Raw genomic sequence first — 15,836 nt, forward strand, 5'->3', positions numbered from 1 at the left:
CCGAGCGCAGCCGCCTCCTCGCTTGCCCTTTCCCTCCCCAGGCGGCTTCGCAGCGCTCGGCAAAGCCGCGGTCCCCGCGCCGGGGCTGCCCGGCTGGCCCGGGCCGCGCTGCCGCTCCCCGGCGGGACGCGGGATGAGAGGGAAGCGGCTTCGCGAGTGTCCGGGAGCAGTCGGGGCACGGCGGAGCGACGGCGGGAAGGAGCGAACAGCTCCCGTATCCCGAATTGAGTCACCTTGTTTATTTTTTCCTGATGGCTTGTTGTGCTAATTGACTTGTTTTCTCCAAGGAAAGCCTCCCTCTCCCTCCTCCTTCCTCACACGCAGATTTTTTTTTCTTCTTCTTCTCTCTCTCTCTTTTTCTTTTTTTTTTTTTTTTTTTTGTGTCCCAGAGCGGGAGTGCTCTGCGAGAGATTACGGCTTGCGATGGGATGTACCCGGTTTAAGGGAGATTCCCTTACGCCTTTGAGTCTCGTCGGTTTTATAGCTATTACTCTCTTATTAAAACACACACACACATACAACATATTGATTTCCATCCAAAAGGGCTAATTACATTACTTACAGTAAATAGCAGCCCTGCTGTCCAGGGTCTAGTGTGCCAACAGAGAAAAAAAAATCCCGGCTTATTTCACTTGATTGACTTCATCTTTGTGTGAAATTGTGTTTTATGATCTGTATTCTGGCACTCGTAGGAATGTAGCAACATTCAATCTGCAAATAACATTAATTTTAGCTACTTAGGGGGAAAGAGAAGGGAGGAAACTGGCTGCCTGAATCTTGGGTTACATGGAAGAGGTGACTCGAGGAGCCCCTGAGGATGTCTCTGGGATGCTTTGGAAAGGAAGTGGGGGCTGGGGTACTTCTTTCACTAGTCGCGCTAGGGTTTGGTGTGGAGCGTCCCCCAGGGAGCGGGGAGTGCAGAACTGCCGCCAGGAAGATCCTGCAGTGGGGATTGAGGTGTCAGGAAACAGCCGGCAGCTGTTCCAGGGAAAGGCAAGGAAGAGTGGTGTGAAAAGTAAGTAGGAAAAAGGGAAAAGGAGGGGAGGGGGAGCAGAAAGAGAGAGATTGGCCAGGAAGGAATGCATCGCCCAGCACACAAAGATCGCTCGCAGCCCGCAGCCGGGGAGCAGGCAAGGGGAGAGAGCCCCACAGGGGCGTCCCCGGACGGCTCCGCGCCCGCCCTCCCCGTCGGCGGCCGGGACTGGCCCAGCCGGCTGCCCGCGGAGGGCCCGGGCAGGGGTCCCGCGGGGCTGGTGCTCCCCGGCGGCACCAGGGCGGGTACAGCCCCAGTAAGCGCTCAGTCGGTCCGGGACCTGGGCGGGGGACGCCGTGCCCTCCTGCCTCCGAAGCGCCCGCCCGCCGTCCCTCCTAACCACCCCCTCCACGGCCGCCCGGCTCCGGGGCGCGGGGAGCCGTCTGGCCGCTTCGACCCGCCTCGGCTGCCCCACAACGCCGCTTCTCTTCCCTCTTCCCTTCCCGCAGAGCAGCGGGGAGCGGCGGTGCCAGCCCGAGGGTCTGCGGAACGGAGCTTCCCGCGGCGCGGCCCCGAGGGGAGTGGGGCCCCCGGGCCACCCTGCCCCTCGCCAGGCGCCGTCGCCGCCAACTCCCGGGACTCCGTGTTTGGGGGAGGTAATAAACCCCACCCCACCCACATCCCCGTTCGTAATGTTTGTCACTGCTTGCCCATCACTAGGGGTTGAGAGGAGTATGACAGGTCTTTGTTGTCTGAATAAAAATCAGTGGCAGCTCAAGGGAGAGGACTCCTCCTACTAAATTATCAAAAATGGGCTGGCTTTAGTCTCTTAACAAATTGGACAGAGCTCCGGAAAGCAGCAGTCCCAAATCCAACCTACAGGCACTGGGAACTTTAAAGCAACCAGGGACTGCTGAAAATAGCGCTTTTTGCTTTCTTTGTATTCAAAACTATATCCTTTCCCGAACGATTCTACTGCCCCAGGTCCACGTCTCTCCAGTCAGGAGCCCCAGCTCTCCAGAACAGTAACAGATCCTTTAGCTCGCTTTTATTATTTTATTTTTTAAAATTAATTATTATTATATTTTCTCCCCCTTGTTTGTTTTCTGCACATCTTCAGGAAGCCCTCGGTGCTTGTGCAAAGAGAAGCTCCTATTGCAACCTCCCTCCCTGCGCTGTGCGCATCGGTGTAAAAATTTTGGATGATCTAAAGACTCTGGGGTCTGTATATGGAAATAGTGGGGTGCAGAGCAGAAGAAAATACTTGTCCTTTCCGTCCCCCAGCCATGCTTTTCCACGGGATCTCCGGAGGCCATATCCAAGGAATCATGGAGGAGATGGAGAGGCGATCCAAGACCGAGTCCCGCCTGGCCAAAGGGGGACAGATGAACGGCCGAGAAACGGTAAGAGAGGAGCTGGCACTCTTTGAAAGGGAATCCCTGCAAGCATGGACCCGCAGCGGACAGACCCTGGCTCTGGGGAAGAGAAAGACGCTGCTTGCCCCTGCCCCTTCCCTGCCATCCCTTGCTTGTAGAAACCCTTCCGAGGCTCCCTGTAAACCCACCCGTAAGGCTGGGTGCTCTGCTGGCCAGGCTCAGCTATACATTTGTCTAATCCATGTCGTTGCGTGTGCTCTCTGGAGTGACGGGGGAAAATATTTTAAATGGTAACAGGGCCAGTTTCTCAGTCCTTACAGCGAAGCCGCCCTTCTCCCCTGCTTGGCTCGCTGCGGCCGTTCTGCCCCGTCAGAGCAGGGCTGCAGCTGGAGTTTCTGAGGTGTAATTTACTTTTTTGCACTCCTGGCACCTCCTAAATTAAACCGCAAACCGCGACCGCTTACTTTTCGTAACCATTTTTGGTCTGAAGTGTGGGAATGATACAAAGAGGCACCGCTCTCTCTTAATGTTATGCCCGCCGACTACTTGGCTTAGCAGTAACATCTCCTATTTTCTTAGTCAAAGGACCAAAATCTTCGTAAATGTACTAACGGATGGCGGAGAAACCGAGTGTCACGCTGTGTTTTGTGCAAAGCGAGATCTCCCTTTCTCCAACTTCTAGGGCTTCCGCCGATCGCGCACAAGGCTCTGCACACAAAGTAACGGCCCAGAAAACTGTTTTAAGGCTTTGAGCCATAGGGTCCTTCCCCCCCTCTCTTAAATAAACTCCCGCTTTGTTGTATGAGGATTTGCAATGTAAATTCAACTCGCCTTTTCAACTTCTGCAAAAAAAGGGGGCGAGGAACACAACTTCAGATTGGAAAGTGAATGCGGAGCTGCCACATTAAAACAGTTGCGACTTTAGGACAAGACGTTCGGAATTTTTTTTTCCCGATAGTTTATCGGCAAACGCTGCCCCAAGTTTCAGGGCAGAGCTTTTGTCTCCGCCGTCCCTCCGTCTCCCTTTGTCCCGAGCGACACTCCTCGTGGGGAGAAGATTAATGGGAACTTGCAGAAGTTTGCTGCTGAAAAGATGCGAGTTTCAGCTGAAACCAGCCTGTACCACCTTTCTGTCCACAGCCCTGGCAAGGGTGGTGACCGTTCGTGCTCGCTGCTCTTTACACCATTCACCTGTCTCCTTTCTCTTACTTCCGTTTTAAATGGCCTGGTTTTCTTTAGAGATGGGGTTTGGGCTGTTTTAAGCATGGGTGAAAATTTACCGGAAAATCGGTGCAAGCCTGCACTCTCTGTCATAAACTTTTGGTGCAGCAGAAAGGTATTTTCCCTCTTCAAAATGCCGTTCTTGCGGAGCGCTCTAAGATTAAAACGCCAAAGTAACGGGGAAGCTCCAGACTTCAGCTTCGGGACCTCAGAAAAGAATGGGCTCCGCTTTACTCACTGAGGCCTAATCAGTTGCCTTCACCTATTTAAATGACATTAGATCGTTAGGAGAGCTTTAATGGGCTAAACACGAAAGCTGAATGGCGGGAAATACTTTCCTGGCGGGGATGGTCCCCGTTCCCCCTCAAACTTCCCGCCGGGAGCAGAAGTTTGGTCCCAGAGAGCCGTCTCTTTGTGCAAGCTCCGGGCCCTGCGCAGTCCCCCGTCCCCAGCCCGGCCTGCCTGCCTGTCTTTCTCTCCCTCTCTCATCCCCTTGTGGTGTGGTTGTTTTGCAGAACATGCCCCCAATGAGCCCCGAGAAGCCTGCTTTGTGTGCTGGTTGTGGAGGGAAGATCTCAGACAGATATTACCTGCTGGCAGTTGACAAACAATGGCACCTCAGGTGTCTTAAATGCTGTGAATGTAAACTGGCTTTGGAGTCAGAGCTCACCTGCTTTGCCAAGGACGGCAGTATTTACTGCAAGGAGGATTACTACAGGTACAGCAATCTGTCCCCATGGGTTCAAAAGCACACCCCCTCACAAGGCATTATGAACCGAAACGCTCTATTCTCCACACGGGCTTTCAAATGTAGCTTTTCGCAGTCAGCGATTCCTTAATCCTGTAAACGTGTCCTCTCCGAAAGGTCTCGCGCGTTTAAAAACCGAGGGGATCGAGAAGGGGACACGCCGATTGAATATGCGTGGTGGAACACAAACAGGCGAAGGAGAAGACCTCGGGTCTCCCGCTGCTCTGCGGTTTCCCTCCGTAAATACCAGCATAAGACCCGACAAAGTTTCCCTCTGCCCGTAGCTTGCCGGTGTTTCCGCGGGCCGGGCCCCGCGGCTGGCGCGGCGGGAGGGGCGGGAGCCGCGGCGGAGCCCACCGGCCCTGCCCAGCCCCGGGGACGGTGCCAGGCGGCCGGGCCCGGGCAGTCGGTCCGTGCGTTTCAGCTTTCCCGGAGTTCAGCTCCCCGCGGCCCTTGCGCCTGTACACGAAAGCCAAGAGAGCGGGGACTGATTACCCCCAGGTCCGCAGTTCTTCATGCTCAGGAGCAGCGGGAGGGCTTTTGCAGAAGACCTAAGCGAACAGGTCAGCCTGGCAGACGGTGAAAGGCGTTTATCACGGGGCCCCGATGCTGGATCCCCGGTGGTGTTCCCGACAAGTCGTAGTACCGACGCTCGGCGGGCCGGGAGCCACGGCCGGCAAGAAGGGCCGTCCTGGGGCCGGGGAGGGCACGACCCTGGCGGGGACAGGCTCCGTGGCTTGGAGAGGAGGTGGGTGGCACTGGGGCAAGGTCTGCCTTTACTTTTCTGGTTGATGCCCACTTTCCTGTTTCCTTCAGAAGGTTCTCCGTGCAGAGATGTGCCCGCTGCCACCTTGGGATCTCAGCCTCTGAAATGGTCATGAGAGCCAGGGAGTCGGTTTATCACCTGAGCTGCTTCACCTGCACCACCTGCAACAAGACTCTGACCACGGGCGATCACTTTGGCATGAAGGACAACCTGGTTTACTGCAGGGCCCACTTCGAGTCCCTTTTGCAAGGAGAATATCCCCCTCAGCTGAGCTACACCGAGCTGGCTGCCAAGAGCGGAGGGCTGGCCCTGCCTTACTTCAACGGCACTGGCACCGTGCAGAAGGGGAGGCCCAGGAAACGAAAGAGCCCTGCCTTGGGAGTGGACATCGTCAACTACAACTCAGGTGGGAAACACACGCCGAACCTCCCTCCCGCTCCTCCAAAAAGAGTGTTCTCGGGCTTCCCCTCAGCTAGGCAGTGCACAGCTCAGCCAGGCCAAATCTTGCTTAACCATTGGAAAATCAAACAAACAGCGCTCTGAGGGCTGGAGCGTTTGCAGGAAAGCTAACAGCAGCCCTTCTCAAAGGCTGTCTTTGCCTATTAATGTCAAATACCCAAACTTAGCCACTTCCCAGGATAAAGACCAAAAAAAAAAAAAAATCCCAACCCCAAAACCATAGTGTTCTTTCTCTGTAGTAATCTCAGAGATACCCTTATCATTATTTGTATTTTATTAGCAAAAAGCAATTCACCAGTTAGACGTCAAATTAGAAGTACCCAAACAGATCAGAAAAAAAAAGAATAAAAGTTATAATATATGGCTCCTATAATGCTAATGCAGTATCCACATAACTCGATATAGCTGTTCAATTAGTACTAATTAATACTTCAGGCTAAATAATCCTCTTTTACTGGCACATAAACGATCAAACTGTACAAGAGGTCAACGAATAAATGTTGTTGTCTGTAACTAAACCCTATCAAATGTAATTCAGGAGAATGGTTTCTGCTCTCTCAACAGCAGGAAAGGAACAAGTGTTACCCTCTATTAATTTTTTTCCCTAAGTCCAGTCACTTAAGTATCCAAAGCATGCCTAAAAATACAGTGTCAGGGGCCAGAGGTAAGGGACGTTCAGGTACGAGCAAGCAGTTTAAGCGGCATTTCATTAGAGAAGAAAGCAGTAAGGCTAAACCCGAATCAAAAAGCTACCGACTCCAAAAATGATTTTAGCGAAACTTTAGCTCGCCGTGGATGGTCAGGAGCAAAGAAAGGGGTGGGAAGCAGGAGCGGTGCAAGGTGTTTCCCCGTGAATCGGGGAGCCGTTCCGGCCTGGCAGGGAGCAGGGGGCTCCGGGCGGAGCTGCCAGTGCTGGTCCCGCCGGGGAGCCGGGAGAGGGGTCAGGGCCTCCCCTTCCAACAGATGCAGGTCGATGAAAGTGCACCGATTTCAGCCCGGAACTCTCTTTCCCCCACCCCAATTTCAACCCCCCGCCATCGCGATTCACAAGCGATCCTCCCCCGCCCCCGCAAACCCCTTCATCCCCCCCGGCACCTCCTCCGGGGCTGCTTGGGAAACGGGCTCTCGCTGGGAACCGAGGAGCTGTGCGAGGCTATTTCATCTCCTCTGATGCGTAGACCTTGGAGCCAGGGTAATCACTGCGCTAATTGTTCCTTGTTAATTGAAGATGACATTGGAATCCCTGGCTACGGAGCGGTTTCCAATCAATCCTGAAAGCTGCTAAAGAAAAGGGAACCTGTAGCGCAGCCAGGATTCATTCAGTCCCGCTTCCAAGGGCGGATTTCCCGTACGCCCGCCCTTAGGTCTCTCTGATCCGCAAACCACCACCCCAGGTCTCCAGATCCCTAAATGTAAACATTTCTAGGGTCAATTTACCGTTAGAGTTAGGACCCGAAATGAGGGAGAGATGAAAACTTGTGGATATGACAAAACACCCCTGAAACTTCGGGTCAGGACTCAAAAGAAACATTATTCGCGAACACGGTCATAGTTTTTGTGTGTTAGTCTTGAAACTCTCATTCTTCACAACAAAGGGGCATATAAGATGTATCGCTGACTCCAAACGAGATTACAGGCACCACTCATTATGGAAATACATCTCACTTCACTGAGATCTCACAGAATTCTCCGGGCAACGGAGAGGGAAGGAAGAAAAAAAAAAAAAAGGGAGAAAAAGCGCGCCTCTCTAATCTGTTGTTTTGGACTCAGCATAGATGGTTGAGAAATCTGATCTGTTAGGGCCGTGATTTTTTAAAAAGTATTATCTAGCAGTGACCGGGGTTGACACATGGTCTCGAGAAAATACAGTTTGCAGCCAAACTGTGCATCCGGTGCGAACGATTCCAGCCCGTTGACCCACTGCGCTCAAGATCCAGGGGGAGGAAAACGAATCTCTAAGACTTACGAAATGACTTGCAGTAGATGAAATCGCTTCTCGAAAGAAAGAAAAAAATCTCTAAATAATTGGCAGCTACTTTCCTACATGCATTTTTCGTTCCTTGCCCTGTGATTCAGTAATTGGTCTTGCACGTAATCATTTACAAAGGGCAACCAGTCCACAGAAAATTAAATGTAGAATACATGACTGCCGGTTTCAGAGGAAGAAGCGGGACGCGGGTAGGAGCCCATAACGCACCCCTCAGTCCGCGTCCGGGCCCTTTCTCCGGGGCATTCGCTGCCCTCTCGCACGGCCGGCCCGCCGGCAGCCCAGCCGCAACCTGCCCGGCACCGCGCTCGGGCCTGCGGACCGACGTGGGGCGCGGAGCCGGCGGGGGATGCGCGGAGCGGCGCGCTTCTGCCCACCCGGCCCGGGCTCCCCGGGGCCTCCCCGGCTGGAGCAGGAGCCCCGAGGGGCAGAGGCGCAGCCCCGACCCGTCCATCGCTAAAGCACACCCGAGCCCGGGGCACAGCGCTCCGCCTCTGAGCGGGCAGCTTCGAAGTTGTTTCAAAAGTTTGCTCCTGCCACTCAATGTTTGGCGAGGACCACAAACCCCAGTAAACCAAAGCGGTATTCCACCAAAACACGAATGACCTAGGGTGTCCCCATCGCTATGGTAAGCCATTATGGAAAACGAATCAGACTTGTAACAATAAAACAGTGCAATAACTCTGATGAGGCTGAAAACTTCACCAAGCTGAGCAAAAAGATATGCATATTCACAAGCGATCTGGCAGTACCTGGCTCAGATTTGTGCGCACATTTTGTGTTAAGGGTGCTGAGTACAGGGACAGAATGGAAAATCAGATTCTGCTGCTGGATCTACAACAGTTTTTCTATTCTGTATTTTGTTTAGTAGTTTAATTTCTGTTTCTCAGCTTCCCGGTTGTAAAGTGGAAACACAACAATAAATAACTCAAAATGTTATGAGGTAAAAGCCATTCATATTTGCGAGCTGTCTGGAATTAATGTGAAAAATGGAAGAAACTATTCAAAAGTACTTAGAACATTCAAGGCTTTCTCTATATTACCTCTTATATCATAGAATTAATATGTATTTTGAGGGAAACTGTGTTGACTTACAGCCCACAGGATATAGAAATGAGATGGTGAAGAAGATTTCCCTAGGAAAATATTTTACACAGCTGTTGGTCAAAGTGCTGTTTACTTTATTTCATTATATATGTATGTGTGTGTGTAAAAAACCATGAAGAGTTCACTTGAAGAATTCTTGGCAATAAAAAGCAAACTGTTCTAGCTCTTTCTAAAGCAAAATTAAACAACTCTGCAATTCAACTGCAAATAAATGAACAATCCCTTGCCCGATTTTTTGCTTTCCCTTAGTTCTCCAGGCGATAGTGTAAAAACTCTGATCTATGATGTGGCCAAACCACATAATGCTGTGTCACCTACGTAAAACAGAGAGTGAGCTAATCGTTGTATAAGCTAGGATTGTCTGAGGATGCTTGGGGCCCTCTTCTCACTTTCTCTCGAAAATAAAAGCCCAAATAAAGTAGATCACTGAAACAAAAACAGTAAGCAGGACAGAGGAGGCTGAGGAAGTTTGTGTTGCTGCTGTAAACCTGAGTGACCCAAGGAAAACAACAGAAACAAACAGCTTGCAACTGTCTGAAGTAAAACCTGAGGACTGAATTCTGGTACTTTGATTTATGTCAGCTTGTAAGTTACGGCCCACGCAGTTTGACTGAAGGCAGTGTGATTGCTTGTGAAAACAAGTAGTAAATACAATCCAAATCTGGTCTGAAATTGTTTTTAAGGCAACTTTCAACTCCTGGTATTTTCAGAAGTGTCAACTTACTTTGTAAGGGCAGATATACTTCTTACCAAGACTAGAAGCAAATCTAGCTATAATTAAATATTCACCTGATTTTCTGTCAAAGCGTTCTCTTACCAGCATCTGTTCATGTTGACTTGTCTTATAATTCAAACACGAAAACACCTTCAAGAAGCTTTTTATTTTGTCCTGGTTTTAAGTTGCTTTCTTTGCCTCATCTCTGTTTTTAGCACTGTCAACATCAGTCTCTCTGTATTGTGTGCTTTCCCTTTTTCTCCTCCTCTCTCTCTTTTTTTTTTTTTTTTTAAATTTAGAAATAGGGATCAACTAGGCCTAGTAAATAATCCAATAACTATTGTAAGGCAGTTCCAAAATTCAAATGAGCAACTACTGAAACTTGGTCTAGTTTACAGACATTCTGAAACATTTTTAATTAGCTGTTCTTTAATTAATATTCCCTGCTATGATGACACCATGAATTTTCTCCTGTGTGACTGAGCCATCTTTATAAAATAGGATTCTATAAACTGGTAACTCTATTGTATTTTAAGCCAAAAATAAAAATATAGATGTTTTTCTTACTTTTTTCTTTTTTTCCCCAATACTGTCATTCCTTTCCCCAATATGAAGTAATGATGCCACAGTTCCAGAACAGCTGCAACTCTAGTGTACAATTCACACCCATAAAAGCGTAATCTGGAACAAATTCATCTTTCATAGACATTTTGAAAATCCTGAATCAGGGAAAGCCAGGAAACTCCTTTAAAGTTTTCAGCTATGAGTTGGTTGTTTATAGAAACTCCCTAAATCAGTACCAACTAACAGCTACTACAGATTCCGATTGAGATTGAGGGACAGAATTAAACCTTGATGTAATTGCTTTCTAGACACATTTTACAGATGAAAGTCTTTGAGCACTTCATATAAACTCCCAGGCAAAGTCCAAAAGCATTTATTTTATCAGCAAAAACCTCCAGATTTTACACTTTCTTGATGAACTGTCATAACAAACTTTCCTGCTGTACATCTCTTTTTATAGGTGCTTGTGATTTGGGGGGAAAGCTCAGAAACATTAAAAATGCTGGTTTGACCTCTATTCTTCTCTCAAGCTAAGAGTGTTTCAATGAGTGAGATTTCAAAATCTGAATGAGATTTCGAATGACTCTTTGAACGCCCAAAGCAAAACCACCACCACAGGGAAAAGGCTTGTTTGAAAATAAATGCCAAAGGAGAGAGAAGTTTCTAAGTCTGCCCTAAGTAGGTACAGGCCTGGGAGACACAGCATGTTTTAAGAATAGGAAAAGGTCATCTTCTGGATCTTTTTTGTCTGCTTTAATAACCACATCTGTACTTATCCTTGCACCAGTTTAGCCCTTCCTTCCTTGCTTGTTTCTTTCCTTCCAAACAGTATGTGACTCAAGATTTTTGCTTTGATTCGTTTATCCTACATGACGTGGCCTCTAACTCTTTGTTTCGTTTTGTTTATTGAACAGGCTGTAATGAGAACGAGGCAGATCACCTGGACAGAGACCAGCAGCCTTATCCCCCATCCCAGAAGACAAAGCGCATGCGCACCTCCTTCAAACACCACCAGCTTCGTACCATGAAGTCCTACTTCGCTATCAACCACAACCCAGATGCCAAGGACCTCAAGCAGCTTGCCCAGAAAACAGGCCTGACCAAGAGAGTTCTGCAGGTAAGAAGCCACATCTCAGGCTTGACAGAATTTTCCTCTACCCCTGCCAGTCAATAGCATTTCCCTTATGCGTAATGATAGCGATATACTTTTGCTGGGTGTGTCCCTAGTGGGTGTGCAGAGGGGTACAGTATGACATGGCAGGAGTGCTGAATGTGTGCCCTACCACCCCAAGGCAGCCAAATCCTAAAATGTGATTTGTAATTAGTTACATTCTCAACATGAGGAATCTGTCTTCAGAGTCTACCAACCCAGCAGATATCCTGGGATCTGTAGTCTCTCTGTGGTGACCTTATTAAGGGTAGAGGTAGCAAATCTACTCATTTTATCCATGCTGGGTGAAGCCTCTGGGCTCCCCTGGAGTAGTTAATGTGGCCCCTCAGTAAGTAGATCCCCTGATATGCAGGAAGCAAGTTTTGAACAATATGATCCCCAGGACTAGCTGGCTCCCTCTCTCAATGCCTGTTAGACAACTGTTACCAGCAAGGACCTACATAGTAAAAAGTCCCTCCCCTGTGAAATTACATTAAAAAAATCCCTATACAGTGTGTGCTAGTTCAGTGAAGTTAAAGTGAAGTGTGTATTATACGCAGAGTGCCAAAGAAGGGCAGCGATTGAGGTAGAAAGACAATCTATTAGCAGCCATTCCTTGTCCATGTTACATGTCACCTAAAACATTTTTAGTGAACCTTACAGAGCAGAAAGATTAGTGACCCATATCAACAATCCTTATGATAGGGATGGTGTAATTACCCCTCTTTCCTCTTCGGTCTTCTAAAATTGTCAAGACAAACTTCCAGCCTTGGCAAAAATCTGCTCATTCATCTTTTGCCTCAACATTTATCATGTGTCTTGAGCCCAAACCTACCCAGCCCCTGAGTACGTTACATGGCCACCAAGAAAGTTGCTTTCCTTGGGTGAGTGAGAGAGCAGATTTTTCTTACGGCTGCTCTCTGAGGTCTGCACACTGGGCTGCAACGTTCCTGTGAGCACCTGTAGCGCTGGGCTTTGTACGCAGGGTCCCGCCTGTGAAAGAGTCAGTACCACCAGTAGCAACTGAAGCTGTAGAGTGACTTAGTTGATTTGCCACACAAAAACAAATATCCAAAAATGACTTAAAAGCAAGAACAAAGACAAAAAATAAGCAAAACAAAACAAGCATCGGTAAAGAAATCAATTGGGATTGGTTTGCAGGTTTGGTTTCAAAACGCAAGAGCCAAATTCAGAAGGAACCTTTTGCGGCAGGAGAATGGGGGTGTCGATAAAGCTGATGGCACCTCACTTCCGGCACCGCCCTCCGCAGACAGCGGCGCACTCACTCCACCCGGCACTGCGACCACTTTAACAGACCTGACCAATCCCACTATCACTGTAGTGACATCAGTGACCTCTAACTTGGACAGCCACGAATCCGGGAGCCCCTCACAAACTACCTTAACGAACCTTTTCTAACATTTCATGATTTTTTTTTTTTAATTCTTACTCTTCTTCTTTATTATTATTATTATAATTATTATTTTTATTATTTTCAAGCCTTTTTTTTTTTAAACAAATAACAAACCCACAGAATATTTGGGAAAATAAACAGCTTGATGTGTAGCATCTGCAGCCACTTGGCAAATGAGTTTGAAGTAATATGTTGCTCTAATAAATGAACATTTATTGTTATTAAATTGTACTCAAATTTTTTAAATTAATCAACTGAAGAGAAGGTTATGAATCATTCTAATAAGTGCCTCTTAAAATTGTATGTTACTTATTTCCAGAACCTTGAAAAAAAGATTGCTACCACAAAAAAAATAAATTATTTTCCCTCCTTGATAACCAGATAAAAATCCGTTTAATTATAGCCAAAAGAATGCTGCTTCAGGATTGTATGTTCACTTACAGCATTTAAGAACCCTAATTTTAACTTTATAATGCATCTAAAAATTTTGTACAATTTATTTTTTAAATGTTGAAAAATAAACACAAAATGAATTAAACCGATCATTGAAACAGTCAGAGTGCAAGTGCCAGTGCTTTTTTCAAATGCATTAGTCACGACCCTGATCCTCTCTGGGCTTGGGGGAGTCTCGCTGGGAGCTGAATGCTCCTCTGCCCGTTCTCCCCTGGCTGGGATGTCCTTGGCCACCATTCCTGGCCACCGTCCCTGGCCACCATCCCTGGCCACTGTCCCTGGCCACCGCTGGCAGCTGGGCCTGGCTGGGGGTGCGGGGAGAGGCTGGGTGGTGAGCGTGCGCCTGGCTGAGGGTGGCAGGATCAGGCTCTTGGGCTCCAAATTTGTGCCCTGTACGTTAAGGAGGCAAAATCCAGAAAACATCTTCCAGAATGAGCTCAATCCTATAAGGATATTATTAAAGTACTAACAGCAGAATAACAACTCAAGTGAGGAGTCCTACTGATCTGAAAAATCACATAGAGAGGGTTTTTCATTTTTGTCTCTCAAGTAGTTCTGATGTGGAATTAAAAAAAAATAAGTGTGGCTCGCTACACGGCCTTGATGCCTTACCATTAAAGCAAACAGAGGTTGTCCAGCTGCTTTAGTGAGCACAAAAATTATTTCCAAGAAGATGCATTTGTACTGTTAAAATGAGCTTTGGATAAATCATACTTTTTTTTTTTTTTTTTTTTTTCTCCCAGGGAAAATGGAAATAAGCAAAATATAATTTATTAAGATGTTTAAGGAAAATTATTTCAGCACAATTTATTCATTACTATTTTGAATTTACTTTAGATGTTTCCTGAGATTGTATCAGACACTTTGTTTAACACATGAACTTAAAATCTTTAGTTCATTAGTATCGTTAACAAATACTTTAATTTTTTAAACTTTGTATAAAAGAAAAAATGTCAGCAAAAATTCTTACAAAAATGGGAATTGGCAGTGAACAATTTTAAAGCAGATAAACTCAGAAGCCTTGTGGATGCTGATCTGAATGCATTTCTTAGTTTACAATAGTGATCTTTCTTTTTTTAATTTTATTTAAGCTAAAAGTCTGAATGGTCTGGGCAGTGGTGAATGTTCATTTGTATCCTTTTATTGTAGTTGAACACCAATTAGATTGTGGAGAGTCTCAGAAACAAAACTGAATAAAAACCAGTCAAGATCTATGTCTTGCTTTTAGTGGATTGTTAAGAATAACTTTGCACATATATCCCACTTTTTAGACACCATCAAATCTCATTTTTGGTGGTCAAAGTGGCTATTTAATATATTTTAAAGGTGTCCTTTTTGGCTGTATAAATGTGTGGTTACATATTGACAGTTCACTGCCCACATTAAAGTGCATTATTGTAATTTTTGCTCAGGGTTTTTTGAAAATTAGCACAGAAAAGTAGCTTATTTTTAAAAAAAAGATGATGGAAGAGATGTTAACACTGTAATAGAAGAAAGGTGTGTTTGCCATTATATATTTAGCAAGTATGGTTATCATCTTCTACGGATATTAAATCTTGACTTTTCCTATTTCTATTACCTTATGGGCATTTACCACTAACCAGACCAAACAACCTTGGTAAGGCTGAGATCTTTATTAATACACTTTTACAGGTAAAAATATTGATACTTATAAATTTTGTTCTTTGACAGAACAATATATGGTACTAGAGATCTACTTTATTAAGTAGACTAATTAAAACTCAGTTCTACTATGTGCCTTATGATATACCTTGGGAGTAAGTTTGTGAAAAATCAGGATATATGTGTTGTTTGTTAAATTAACTGTTTTAAGCCCTTTTGACACCTCACTAGTTTTGTACTGTTTTACCTCTTATTTCTGAAACTCTTTTTATGGTGTATCCTGTTAGAGGGGACAAACATGTCATAGAAAGCAGTTGTGCACTCTTTCAGATATAGTTGATAAATCCAATAATCTTATATATTGAGCTTCGTGTTTATAGTACAGTAAGTGGTCTAGCAAAATTGTCCATGTTTCTTTGTTTATTGATAAATGCATTGTATAGAAACTATTCCCCCTAAATATTTATGGACCAAACAGTTGTGATATATCCTATTAAATTTGTGTGAATAAACCATTTTGAATCTAAGGAGTTTTATTTCCCATCAGTTTTTAATTTTTTTTTTTTTTAATTTAAAGTCTATATGTGCCAGTGCGTCTCTTTGCTTTTACACTACCTGTGAACAAGTGGTATTAAACATGGAAACACGGTCTTTTAAATATTTAAAAATATGGTTCCTTCTTAGGTTTTCGGTTTCTTCATATTCAATGTATATGCTACTGCAGGTGCAATTTAGATTTTAGTGTTTTAACCCCCTTTTTTGAACATGCAAAGTAATGCCCCACTGATTTGATACTGAAACTCTGTCTTAGACTTCTAAAAAAGCCAGAAAACTAGCAGCTAAAGTAATTGCATGACAAATATAACCTAAATAATATGATGAAATGAATCAAGATTTAATGCTAGGTATATTGAACACAAAATAGAATTGCAGACCCCGAAAAGCCAGGTTGCTCTGTAGTTTAATAAATTGTCACTATGATTTCTTTCAGGGAGAACAAATCATGGGGCATTACAGCCAAACATCCCGACGTTTGAAAATTCCCTAAAGTATTAAAAGAAGGGGAAAAGTTTGATCGGAAATCCACTGCAGTGAAGACAAAGACAATATTAGGTTATGATAATCATACATTTAAAAATCTATTGAGCCAAAAAAAAAAAAAAAGACTCGATGTCATTTCCTGAATGTTAACAAAACATATGTTATTTTATGGTGTCTAATTAACAAAACTGAAGGTTTCAACAAATTGTGTGGTATTAAAAACAAATTTAGAGAAACTA

The 15,836-nt window shown here is 45.7% G+C and overlaps 1 protein-coding gene across 3 annotated transcripts; it reads left to right on the forward strand.

Annotated features, from left to right (window-relative positions):
* Positions 1-786: 786 nt before the first annotated feature.
* LHX9 (LIM homeobox 9) lies at positions 787-15,626 on the forward strand. 3 transcript variants are annotated; one of them, XM_065656802.1, is made up of 6 exons: positions 787-1,015; positions 2,258-2,376; positions 4,086-4,288; positions 5,135-5,490; positions 10,831-11,033; positions 12,228-12,485. In XM_065656802.1, the coding sequence occupies exons 1-6, from the start codon at positions 787-789 to the stop codon at positions 12,483-12,485; spliced, it is 1,368 nt and encodes a 455-aa protein (XP_065512874.1). The 3 variants fall into 3 exon arrangements, with proteins under 3 accessions (XP_065512874.1, XP_065512876.1, XP_065512875.1); XM_065656803.1 differs by lacking the exon at positions 787-1,015 and adding an exon at positions 10,113-10,118 and having other exon boundaries at positions 2,260-2,376; XM_065656804.1 differs by lacking the exons at positions 787-1,015; positions 12,228-12,485 and adding an exon at positions 15,548-15,626 and having other exon boundaries at positions 2,203-2,376.
* Positions 15,627-15,836: the final 210 nt, after the last annotated feature.

This window comes from Caloenas nicobarica, chromosome Z (assembly GCF_036013445.1).
Source record: "Caloenas nicobarica isolate bCalNic1 chromosome Z, bCalNic1.hap1, whole genome shotgun sequence".
Taxonomy (NCBI): domain Eukaryota; kingdom Metazoa; phylum Chordata; class Aves; order Columbiformes; family Columbidae; genus Caloenas; species Caloenas nicobarica.

What these genes read in the sequence shown, in the direction of transcription:
- LHX9 (XM_065656802.1), top strand. Translation starts at nt 787, where the DNA reads ATGGAAGAGGTGACTCGAGGAGCCCCTGAGGATGTCTCTGGGATGCTT. An exon ending in AAGGAAGAGTGGTGTGAAAA is followed by an intron (nt 1,016 to 2,257) that starts GTAAGTAGGAAA and finishes TCCGTCCCCCAG; the next exon opens with CCATGCTTTTCCACGGGATC. An exon ending in TGACCAAGAGAGTTCTGCAG is followed by an intron (nt 11,034 to 12,227) that starts GTAAGAAGCCAC and finishes ATTGGTTTGCAG; the next exon opens with GTTTGGTTTCAAAACGCAAG.